Genomic DNA, 13,084 nt, shown 5'->3' with positions numbered 1-13,084 from the left:
ACAGGTATTATTATGGACATCATTCTTATTATATTTGTTTTGACCAGAAAGTCTGTTCTACGAGTGACCCCTGACCCTGTGACACGTTTCCGTGTAGATATTTATCTTTCTTGTTCACGAATTGTGCCAGATTTTACAGGCATGGAAGACTGAATTAAAAATCTTCGTCCCAACATGTCTCTGAGCTTGAGAAAGATGATTACATCAAGCTGTCAGCCTATTTTTCCTAACCCTACACACTGCTTTCTCTTATCCGCGTTGCATTTATGCATGAATGAAATAAACAGCCATCATCAAGATTTAAACTGGAACCTCGGGTTGGAGTCTTCTTCTTACTACTCATGTCTCCACGGCGTCCTTGTAATCACAACAAATTTCCGTAAGGATCAATAAAGCAGTCTTAGTCTTAGTCTTAGTCTTAGTCTTTACCATTTCGCAGCTGTTTGAGTGTAGACTTAAGTAGCAGCTTTATAATCAAGATAGATCCACGATGCTGGACACATAGAGCTCAAAATGAGAGAAAATTTGGATTAAACCAAATAATTTCAACTTTCCATCTCAGTTTAGAAATATAAGAAAACACAAGGTTAATTTTCAAGAAGTCCAATAATTTTAAAAATGTATCTGAACCGAAAGAAAATCAACTTTTGTGGAAGTTGTTGGCCGCGAGGTAAATAAGTTTTCTCTGGAGGCGAGGATTATAAATTCGGTTGTCATGCCTCGATCCTTGCGACCTTTCCTGACACCTAATGGGTCAATGCAATACAGATGCATCTTGGTTTATTATGCCGAAACAAAGGAAGACATTACAAAATATATTCAATGAAAAGAGAAAAGTGACAAAGTTTCGTTGGTTCGTTTGTTCAACTTGTTTCAGATTTTCTTTCAGAAGAGTATATACTTAATAAAATGAAGATTATACAAACTCGAGTCTCAGGAAACCGGAAACAGCAGAATGACACAGCATATGTTCCGGAAGCTAAAAATTGGAACTAGCGAAATCCGCCCTTGTGGAGTTTCACCAGAGAATGCTGACCATTTACTTCAAAACTGCATTCTTAATAAAGAGGCCCGAACAAGACACTGGCCCCAAACACCCTGATAGACAGAAGACTATATTGAGAGCTGCCTGATTTGGAAACCATTGCGCAATGCACCTGATATATTGGTCTAGGACGCTTCAACATAATAATGAGAACGAGGAAGAAGAAGAAGAACCTTCCATGGGACTCACCCCTGGATGAAGATTCACATGGATCACCTTTTTATTACTCAAAATATGGTGTTATAAAGTGTTTGTACCTAGTGTAACGTTTGGTAAGATTGGTGCATATGAGTAGATAAAAGAGTGACAACGGATTTCGAAATGAAAGATTTGGTTATAGTTTAGTCTCCACCTCTGGAGAAAGATTTGATTTTAGTTTAGTCTCCACCTCTGAAGAAAGATTAGATTTTAGTTTAGTCTCCTACTCTGGAGAAAGATTTGTTTTTAGTTTAGTCTCCACCTCTGTAGAAAGATTTGGTTCTAGTTTAGTCTCCACCTCTGTAGAAAGATTTGGTTCTAGTTTAGTCTCCTCTGAAGAAAGATTTTGGTTCTAGTTTTGTTTCTAGTCTCCACCTCTGACCAAACATTCAGTTCTGATTTACCCTGCAACAAGGTCATATAAGAAATGGAGGTGGGGGGGGGGAGTAGTCTAGGGTGCGCGTTGCGTTTAAATCGCATTCGTTGGCTGTGCGAGCGCAGCAGGGTCTAGACCAGGAGAAGGGTAGTCCACTGCCGGGTCGGGGTGACTAGTTGCATCCTATTAAAACATGAACGCCATCTGTCATATCCTTGGGTGGGCGGAGTTAAATTCAAATGGAAAGGAAGAAAAAAAAAACGACTCTGATAAAAAATGTATGTAGCTCCGCCCGTTACAAGCCAAACTTCTGTCGGATGAGAGAGAGAGAAAAGGGGGGGGGGGAGGCAGACATAGAGAGGAAAGGGAGAGAATGAAATAGATGTGAAAAAAATTCTTCTGCATGGTTTATACTGGTAGTTGCATCACATATAACCTTATAAAATCAATATACTTTTGTTTCTGGCAATGATTTGTTTCTTTTCATTTTTACTTCCATTTTTAAATTTACAAATTTTCTTTTTATTATTATATTATATTTAGAGTAAAATGTAAAGGCATAAATAAATATAGGACTGCGAATAAAATGAATGATAATTTGTTTTTTCTTTGTACATCTTTGGGTAGGTCTTTTAATTGGTCTACAGCTCTTTGTATGATTTGAGGTTATAAATTAAAATGAAATTCAACTCTGGATTGTGTCTTCTGACGAACAAAAAAACAAAACAACAACAAACAAAAACAGACTCATGGAACGTGTGGAAACCTTGGTAAATTTTGACAACAAAGTTCAACCTCACAATTCCATGTGTGTGTCATAAATAAAAGTGTGTGTTGATGTGTGTTGATGTGTGTTGCGCTGGTTATGCTGTAGCTCTAGTAAACCAAACTAGACCATTGTAGGCGTGGTCATCTCTAAATGCGAAACTTGACTAAATCTTAAAGACTTTTCTTCTTTTTTTTAAAACAAAATTGAAATGTAAGTTTTCTTACACAGCTTCTTATCATCTTATCTTATATAATACAGACGTTACTTCAAAAAAGATGATCACGTCCTACACGTCATGCATTCAGTCATGCATATTAACCAATGACTTAAATCCTGCTAAGTCACTGTTTTTCCTGGCTAGCTCAGGCAACCCATTCCATGCTCTAATAGCATTAGGGAAGAAGGAGTATTTGTGCAAATTTGTCCTAGCATATGGGACGAGGAATGTGCCTTTATCTTTGTGTCTTTCAGAGTATTTTATTAAATACAGCTTCAATGTAGATGCGTCTAGGAACACAAGTGAAATATATTACATTGAACAATTTAAACAAAATAATTAGACTTACTTATACTTAGATCCACCCACGCATTGGGCAGCATGCTGTCTCCACAAAGGTCTGTCACTGGCAATATCCGAAGCCTCTTCCCACCTGGTGTCCTCTGCTCTGAGGTCCTCCATTAAAGTGTGCCGCCAGGTTATGCGAGGACGTCCTTGATTGCGCTTTCCTCGTATTGGCCTCCATGTCATTGCGACTCTTGGTATGCGTAATTCAGTCTGTCGAGGACATTGTCTCGCAAACCTCATGCGACGCTCGGTCACGGCCTCATTGACAGGTCGAGTCCCAGTACGGCTGGAAACAAAGAAAAAAAGTTTCGACAAAGTGCAACTCACTTTTACACTACATGTCTGTCTGTCTCTCGTCTCCTGTAAGTCTCTCGTCTCTTGCATGTCTCTCGTCTCCTGCGTGTCTCTCGTCTCCTGCATGTTTCTCGTCTCCTGCGTGTCTCTCGTCTGCTGCATGTCTCTCGTCTGCTGCATGTCTCTCGTCTCCTGCATGTCTCTCGTCTCCTGTATGTCTCTCGTCTCCTGCAAGTCTCTCGTCTCCTGCAGGTCTCACGTCTCCTGCAGGTCTCTCGTCTCACGTATGTCTCTCGTCTCCCGCAGGTCTCTCGTCTCCTGCAGGTCCCACGTCTCCTGCAGGTCTCTCGTCTCACGTATGTCTCTCGTCTCCCGCAGGTCTCTTGTCTCCTGCATGTCTCTCGTCTCCTGCAGGTCTCTCGTCTCCTGCATGTCTCTCGTCTCCTGTATGTCTCTCGTCTCCTGCATGTCCCTCCTCTCCTGCATGTCTCTCTAGCTTCAACTATTACTTCTTTTTTTCATCACCGCAACTACGACTTGTGGTTACATCAGAATCTATTGAGCTGTTAGAAAGAAAATATCTGCCATAATTTTACTTATGGTTACATCAGAAACGCATTAGAACTCGAGCCTCCCTGTTGGAAGACCGACATGTTTGCTACTAAACCATTCAAGTACTTATAAAAATGGAAGGTTTTATAGTTTGTTTCAAATTGTTAGCTTACGATCTTGTTGTCAAAACAAGGCTTTGTACATTTTCTTTAAAAAAAAAAAAAAAAGCAATCAACAAACTAATTACGACTAATTGATTAACTAATTGGTTGACTTTTTTTTTGTTTGATTCATGTGTTGTCATCGACAATGTATAATTGTGCAAAGTTTCACCATGATCTTAGATAGGGAAGTGGGAGAAATAATGTGTACAAGATTCCACCCAGACTGACAGACAGACATAACAGACTTTAAAATAAATAAGTCTCAGAGCATTTCCATGCCAATCAAGTTTAATGAAGACGCAAACCTAAGAAAAAAAAAGTCTTGAGTTTTAAATCATTCATTAAGGTAAAAATTATTCAAAAATAATGTAATTATTTAGAATTCAGTTTTGCATTTTTTTAAAGTTGATTCTAAATTACAAAGAATAAATAATGAATTGTGACTGCACAAGTGTGTGTGTGTGTTTAGCTTTCAACAAGAGTCGTCCTTTCTTGACTCCATAATTATCGACTCTTGTCTATATTTCGCTCTCACAAAAAAAAAAAAAAAAAAGTTGACCTTTCTTTGATTGAGTTGGGGGGAGGGGGGGGCTGTTCGAGTGAAAATGAAATGAAAATTGCATTGCATTAACGAAGGTTCAAATCAAAGGCTAATCTCATTATTGGATGGAATGTTTTTGAAAAGATTCAAAGCTTGTGAAAGTATCGGGAGATGTGACTGACTCTGGGGGCGTCGTGAGGGATTGTAACTTAGAAAAGGAAGGTTTACTTTTTTTTTGTTGCATACTAAATGGTTTTGTATACCAAGGTTTGACACGACATGTAAGTACAACCCTGTCCAGACAGCGGCCACACCTAATTACATTCTTTTGTATTGAGTAGAATCCTCTGCTGTGTAATAACTGTAACTGTTACCTCAATGTAGAGCACATCCTCCTTCGTTGCCTGGTCGTGCGGTTTGCGCTCTCGACTGTCGTTCGGTGGTCTTAATGATCACGAGTTTACACTTTCCCTCTGGCTTCCCCTGTCGCCCTTCGGGAGTTTTGGACTAGGGCTAGGATGAACTGAAGGATTATCCGAAACTTGTAAAACAAACATTTTCGAATCCTTCGAAACCATTCGGGATCTATAAGATGCTTCTGAATGCAACCTGAGATGAACTCCTATTGAAAAAACAGAGCAGGAAGGACTAGTCCTCCCGTAGTGCTCTGGCAAGAAACATAGCCGTCCGGCGTAGTGCCTCGTAGCTACCATACAAGTCGAGTGACTGCTCAGACAGGTCCCCCCTTAGCTCGCGGATATGGGGACACTCGTACAAGACATGCGACACTGTTTCGACCCTCTCTTTAACCACTTCTATTGAACGAGTGCTCTGAATGCAACCAGCTCTAATGGCAGTGGGGAAAAGGAAAAGTGGTTTGTCTTTTGTGCTAGCCACATGACACCCTAGTTAACCGTGGGCCGCAGAAACAAATGACCTCAACATCATCTGCCCTGTAGATCACATGGTCTGAAAGGGGACTTTACTTTTACTTTATAACCCCAGAACATTGTTTGACAGGGTAGATCCTGTGAGGATACTAGATCTTTATCAACGTTGTGGGACTGACTGCTAGAAGCTAAGTGAATTATCATGGGGAAAATGGGTATACACATATATTTACAAAGAGTTTTCAATAATACATTAGTTTATATAAATAAGTTGATTATAATTGAATTATAAATTATAGAGTTATTGAAGTCCTGATTGTGTACAAGAAAAGTCCCTTGAAAGATTTAAGGGCACCACATGGCCTACAGCGTACCAAAGTACCAAATCATCACATTCTCAATCAAACAATCACAGATTTTCTGTCGTTCTTATCCAAGAGCTATTAGGAAACTCTTAAAGTTTTGTTTTATGACATGAATTGCTTTGTTTGATGTGTAGAAAGACGGCTGTAGATGCCTATTTATCATAATTATACCTAAAAAATCAAAACGCATACATTCATTCAAGATACGTGTGGGCCCAGGATAAAGAATATGATGGCCGGTCATTCTAGAAATTCGAAAGTTTAGTGTGACAAAAAAAAAATGATTCAGACATTTACAATAAGGCATTTCAGTGTCTTTTCTATAAGCTCTGACCAGTGTATGTTTCATAGTTCTATTAGCTCTGTCCAATGTATGTTTCATAGTTCTATTAGCTCTGTCCAATGTATGTTTCATAGTTCTATTAGCTCTGTCCAATGTATGTTTCATAGTTCTATAAGCTCTATCCAATGTATGTTTCATAGTTCGATTAGCTCTGTCTAATGTATGTTTCATAGTTCTATTAGCTCTGTCTAATGTGTGTTTCATAGTTCTATTAGCTCTGTCTAATGTATGTTTCATAGTTCTATTAGCTCTGTCTAATGTATGTTTCATAGTTCTATTAGCTCTGTCTAATGTATGTTTCATAGTTCTATTAGCTCTGTCCAATGTGTGTTTCATAGTTCTATTAGCTCTGTCCAATGTATGTTTCATAGTTCTATTAGCTCTGTCTAATGTATGTTTCATAGTTCTATTAGCTCTGTCCAATGTATGTTTCATAGTTCTATTAGCTCTGTCTAATGTATGTTTCATAGTTCTATTAGCTCTGTCTAATGTATGTTTCATAGTTCTATTAGCTCTGTCTAATGTATGTTTCATAGTTCTATAAGCTCTGTCTAATGTGTGTTTCATAGTTCTATTAGCTCTGTCCAATGTGTGTTTCATAGTTCTATTAGCTCTGTCTAATGAATGTTTCATGCCTCGGCGGACAGGATTCAATCCCGGAACCTTTGAGAGGATAGTTCAGGGTGCATACTACACGACCATCGCACTTAACGACTCAATCCTCGTATGTTTTCTTGTGAGAAATATACATTCTAGTTCTCATGGACCTGCACGCAATGAAATTTAGGTGCCAGGATTTGCTACTTTGCTACGCTACTGATTCATACTACACACACACACACTCACAAACCCATGCTAAAACATGCAGTAGGTCACTAGCGGAATGAGATTGTAAAGGGAGGTAAATAGAATTCCCTTTTTATTTCACGATTCTCTCTCTTGGAATAAGATTTGTTAGTGAAATCGCATTTTTTCACCCTCGGCAGAGTTGACAAGCTAATCAATCAGACTCCCTGGCAGCCTAGCCCAGCAAGCTAAACAGATCTTTCGCTCCATAGAGGTTTTTTCCTGATGAGAATTTACATATGGACATTATTTTTTGTTTCTGTAGCCTAGTCTTACATTTGTGTCATGAATCGATTCTCTGTAGCACACCAAAATGTTTTGCGTCATTTACCTGATACCTGTCTTATACACAGTCAAAATGGAGTGTTTGTCAATTTGTTATTGCAATATAGAGCGTATGTGTTAATCATCCATATTAGCGCATTGGGCGGCAAGCTGTCTCCACAAAGATATGTCACTGGCAATGTCTGAAGCTTCTTTCCACATGGTGTCCACTGCAGTGAGGTCCGCCATGGAAGTGTGGCTCCAAGTTATACGAAGACAGGGCCGGCCTTAGGCCACTGCAACGTATGCGGCCGCATTGGGCCCCGCACTTTCATTGGCACCGCGCTAATTCTATGTGTAAATTAATAAATTAAACCATTTTAACTTATAACAGGGTTCTCGCGGCCTCCTGATTTACCATGAGCAGATGGAAAATAAAAAAAAATTAATTTTCACTTATTATCCTTATCCCTATACAGACTGGGCCCCGCGCTATCCGTTTCGCATAGGGCCCTGTTGTTGTTAGGGCCGGCCGTGTACGAGGACGTCCCTGTTTGCGCTTTCTTTGTAGTGGCCTCCATGTAATCGCAACTCTTGGTAGGTGTAGTTCATTTTATCGGATAACAAGTCCCACAAACCTCATGCGACACTCTGTCTCTCAGAAATTTACTAAGTGGGCGAGTCCCAGTTCGACATATTGAATTCATCAATGAGCTCGTTCTCATTAGAGATCATTCTTCAACTACGATTATTGGTAACAATACTCGTCTGGTGTAAGAAAACCTAGGAGGCGCGGTGGCTGAGTGGTGAAGTGCTTGGTTTTTGAACCGAGGGTTCCGAGTTTGAATCCTGGTGAAGACTGGGATTTTTTAATTTCGGGATATTAGGGCGCCTCTGAGCTGAGTGCACCCAGCTCTAATGGGTACCTGACATTATTTGGGGAAAAGTGAAGTCGGTTGGTCGTTGTGCTGGCCACAAGACACCCTCGTTTACCGTGGGCCACAGAAACAGATGACCTCTACATCATCTGCCCCATAGATCACAAGGTCTGAAAGGGGAACTTTACTTTTTTTAATAAGAAAAAGTGTTTACGAGATGCTCCCACTGTCCTAAATACTGAAACATGTTAAATGATGCACCATTATGATGTACTTTGTGTAATTTAAACACTAATTACCAGAATGGGAACTAGCTTGGACAATTACAAGTCCTTAGCCTCTTTGTCAATAATAAAAAAAAAACTACGAGTCTTAACTCGCCATTAAACACGAAGAAAAACTCGTCTCTGTAGCCTCAAAACACGATGCCACACCCACAAGCAATATGGCAGCCAGCCACCAACTATATGCCAGGTTGTCTAGAGCCTCTTTTGAAAGCTGATTCTATCACTCTATGTCTCTAAAACTGCTTTAGAACAGTAGATATAATGCATTAATAGTGATGTCTTCTAGATAGGAAATCAGGAGTGAATGGGTTAAACGTGATGAGTGATTAATCCCCAAATCTTGTAATGTTAGTGTTGTAGCAGTGTGCGTGAACTAAAATGTAGTGCTGTTTGTCTTTAACTTTATGAAATTGTGTAGTATCAATGTTTGCTTTCGTCCATACATTGGATATGTCTAAGTTTGGTTTATGTCTACGCCTGTACATTTCAGCATTTGTAATATAGTATTTCTCATAGATTTACTTACATATCATGTAAAATGTCTTTATAAATAAATAAACAAATAAATATAGATCTATATTTATAGATAGAATGGTTTAATAAATAAAAAAATTCGTTTGTTTCTATCCTTTAGCCTCCACATCTACAGGTCAGAATGACTTCTCGGCTGACATTCAAAAGTTCTTCCATGGGCAGTTTCGTCTCAAACGGTAATGAGAGACTACCCATGATGCATCAGGACTCTAGACCGGAGCGTGCCTCAGCATCGCTAAAGCAGAGTCTCTACGGCACGTCAGGATCCTCAAACGAGGAGCACATTCCTCTTCTGCCTGAAACGGAAACTTTTGCTGCCACGAATGACTGCGTGAAAAGCACGAACCACAATCTACTGAAAAACATGGCACGTGCTGTGCGGGCCAGGACGTCCAGTTTGGCCAGCGACGTCTCCAGCCAGCACAGTAAGGATATCGACTCTGGAAACAGCTCGCTCATCGACAGCAGCTCCTCCGACAGTTGCCACGAGTTCGGCAGAAGCCGGTCAAGAACGACCAGTAGCTCGAAATCGGACCAGAATTTGTCGTCATATCTTCTGCTGGACCACATGACTGCTCAGGGTGTCGCAAGGCTCGCTATTAGGTCTACAGGTGAGATGCGTGACACGCCTACGTGTCGGTCAGCTTCCTTTGCGTTGAAACATTGGAAATATTCCACCCAAAGCACTTCTCAAGACTACTCCGGCAGTCTTGAAGATTTGCAGACCTTGAAGGCTGCTACGCCAAAAGAGAACAAGTGCATCAAGGGCCAAGGAGAACGCTCTGGATCCTTCGGCGCCCCATTCTTTCCCACTAATTCTCACTCACAATCTTGCCACCATATTTTCTGGGAAAACGACCTCACAGTTTCCCAGCTTTACAGTCACACAGAATGCAGCATAAGAGAATGGAATAAAAATAAGAGTTTCAGTGCACAAACTAAATCACGAGATTTATCTAGCAGGCGTGCTTATTCGACAGGGAATATTGTTTCGTTAGAGGAAACTTGTACTAGCATGTATAATCACAGGACAAAGGCTAGCACTAGGGGTCACTGTAGCTGTGGTAGCTGGGATGACCACGCGAGCACATCTAAGGCTAGCATTACATCATCCGGTTCTGGTGGATATAAGGAGCCGTTTGCATCTTCCAGGCCAGACTATTTACCTAAGCCCGATGAACTCGAATGGGGTCGCTCCGATGCCTCCATGGCGTCTCTTACATGTCTTTGTCAGTCATCAAGTGACAGTGACAGTCTTCAAAACAAAATATCCATTTCAAATGTAACAGAAGCGGACATCCTAGCAGCGTCAGAAAGTAACGTTGGCTCAGCCTATCCAGAGGCTGTAACAAGTTTAGATTCAAAGACGTCTGCATTCCTGCATCACACTAAAGAATCCAACGCAGTCCATGATATTAAATCTCATGTCCCAAAACTTAACTCTGTTCTTTGTTACGGCGCCCCACTGGCGTACACCTCCTTGAAGTTCAAAGACAACAGCACTCATGGCAAAGAATACCAGCATCCACTTCAGGTGTTAGTTCCTAGACTTTGTCAGACAGCTTGCCCACCCCCCAACTTGAAGATCAATGCTAAGAATGCTGCGTGTCTAGCGGCGCCCCCGCCTCCAGATCTGGTGACTCATCAGCACGTCTCCTACCTCGATAAGGCGCACGACTCGCAACCCCATAAAAGTTTTCCAGGGGATGACCGAGTCAAAAGAACTCCCCCAGATCATATCAGTGACAGGACACCCGCGCCTCCACTTTGCAATGAACAAAACGACACTATCACACATTGCCTTAGTCCCGATGCGTGTTATATTCTTGACCAAAACAGAGTGACCTACAGTCACATAGAAATACTCACGAACGCTAAAAACAAACCCACAACTCCCCACGTCCAGACCTCAAATTCATCCTATGCGATCACAATCGATCCCTCATCCGAAAGCCTGCAGTGTCATTCCAGTAACCAGTTTCTCGAAGGCCAACTTGTTTCTGACATCAGATCTTGCAGCCGACTTCCAAACCCATCTAGTCAAAATATAACTGAAACAAACCTTGACCCATCCACTCAACCTCTCTCAGACTACGTGAAGACCAGCAGATGCCAGGAAATTCCCTCGCAAACAGGTCTCGCCATTACCATCCCCGAGTCGTGCTTCGATAACCAGTTAGCTGGAGACCATCCAGTCATCAACGCTATCAACCGGTTTCCTGCCGAAGGCGACGCATTTTGCACGCCTCGCGACAAGGCCGGCTTTCGCCAGTCTGTGTCCCACAGTATTGAGAGCGGAAATGAAGAAAGGCCGCAAGGTTCACCTCACGTAAGTAGTTTTTGTACGCCAAGCAAAGCTGGTTTATAATTCAGTTAGAGATCTTCATTGCTTAATAGCTTGAAAATAAGCTAAGTGTTTTTTTAAAAAGTCACATTGTTTCTCCTCTATTACCTTTTCTTCTTTATTACCTTTTCTTCTTTATTACCTTTTCTCCTTTATTACCTTTTCTTCTTTATTACCTTTTCTCCTTTATTACCTTTTCTCCTTTATTACCTTTTCTTCTTTATTACCTTTTCTTCTTTATTACCTTTTCTCCTTTATTACCTTTTCTTCTTTATTACCTTTTCTCCTTTATTACCTTTTCTTCTTTATTACCTTTTCTTCTTTATTACCTTTTCTTCTTTATTACCTTTTCTCCTTTATTACATTTTCTTCTTTATTACCTTTTCTCCTTTATTACCTTTTCTTCTTTATTACCTTTTCTCATTTATTACCATTTCTTCTTTATACCTTTTCTTCTTTATTACATTTTCTCCTTTATTACCTTTTCTTCTTTATTACCTTTTCTCCTTTATTACCTTTTCTTCTTTATTACCTTTTCTTCTTTATTACCTTTTCTCCTTTATTACCTTTTCTCATTTATTACCTTTTCTCATTTATTACCATTTCTTCTTTATTACCTTTTCTTCTTTATTACCTTTTCTCATTTATTACCTTTTCTCATTTATTACCATTTCTTCTTTATACCTTTTCTTCTTTATTACCGTTTCTCCTTTATTACCTTTTATTATCAGTTTTCCTTTATTATCTGAGGCGTTATATTGTGGATAAAATAAAAATATAAACTATTATTAACTTGAAGGCAGCTACACCGAAAGACAAGTACAACCAAGGTCAAGGAGAAAGATCTGTACCAATCAGCGCTCCGTACTTTTCCATGACCACATAAGTTTTCAGTCACAATCCTGCCACCATATTTTCTGGGACAAAGACCTCATAATTTCCCCACTTTACAGTTATACAAAATGCAGCAAAAGACAATCGAATATAACATCTTATTAAATTTTTTAAATGTCGTTTTACACATATAAGAATAAAAACCATGAAAACCGCCATCTTGCCTGAACGGTACGCCGTTTTGACGACGTGGTCGTTTTGACGCCAGGAGTTATGTCATATCGATGTTTTAGAAAACACTCAATATTTTGTAATAAACATTTTTTAGATTGAAAAAAAAAAAGACAAGAATATTTAATAAGAAGAAAAAAAAATAGTTTTCACTTTATAAAAAATAAACAAGTAAAAGTTGTAAATATTTAATGAATAGTGTTAACTCTAACAAGTGAAATTCCTACCGAAAACAAGATGAATCAAAAATAACATTTCAGGTGACATCATCTTTCCTTTGCGTTCCATCTATCGTATTGGACCTCAATAAAAACACGTCACTCTCCACGGTCTCTTGCTAGTTTTTGTATGGTTTTCCAGCTCTTTCCTGTCCTCTCGGCTTCCTCTAGTACACTGCGTCGCCATGTTCTTTTTGGTCTTCCTCTATGTCTTGTTGCCTGGGGGTTCCACTCTATGGCCTGTCCAGCTCTGTTGCTGGTATCTTTTCTAAGGGTGTGACCAATCCATCTTCACTTCCTCTCTAAGATCTGCACTTCTATATTTTTCTGTCCACTCTTCTCCCACAGTTTATTGTATTCTATTTTGTCATACCAGTGTAATTTTAGGATATTTCTCAGACATCTGTTGATGAAGGTCTATACTTTTGTTGTTGCTTCATTTGTTCTCCATGTTTCAGAACCATGCAGTAGGACCGCCTTGACATAAGAGTTAAATCTTATTTCAGTTTTGTTATGTGGGGAGATTTCAGGTGACATGGGCATCTT

General features: G+C 39.9%; 1 protein-coding gene across 4 annotated transcripts in view; it reads left to right on the top strand.

Annotated features, from left to right (window-relative positions):
- Nucleotides 1–13,084, top strand: part of LOC106065401 (uncharacterized) — a 127,357-nt gene that overhangs the window by 96,773 nt on the left and 17,500 nt on the right. For all 4 annotated transcript variants that reach the window (XM_056026096.1, XM_056026094.1, XM_056026093.1 and 1 more), the window contains one exon: nt 9,012–11,240. In XM_056026096.1, the coding sequence (XP_055882071.1) occupies nt 9,033–11,240 (2,208 nt within the window). In that variant the 5' untranslated portion in view covers nt 9,012–9,032. The remainder of the gene's footprint in view (nt 1–9,011; nt 11,241–13,084) is intronic.

This window comes from Biomphalaria glabrata, chromosome 4 (assembly GCF_947242115.1).
Source record: "Biomphalaria glabrata chromosome 4, xgBioGlab47.1, whole genome shotgun sequence".
Classification (NCBI taxonomy): domain Eukaryota; kingdom Metazoa; phylum Mollusca; class Gastropoda; family Planorbidae; genus Biomphalaria; species Biomphalaria glabrata.
Note: the sequence above shows the minus strand (reverse complement) of the source record. Positions and strands in the feature narration are given on the sequence as shown.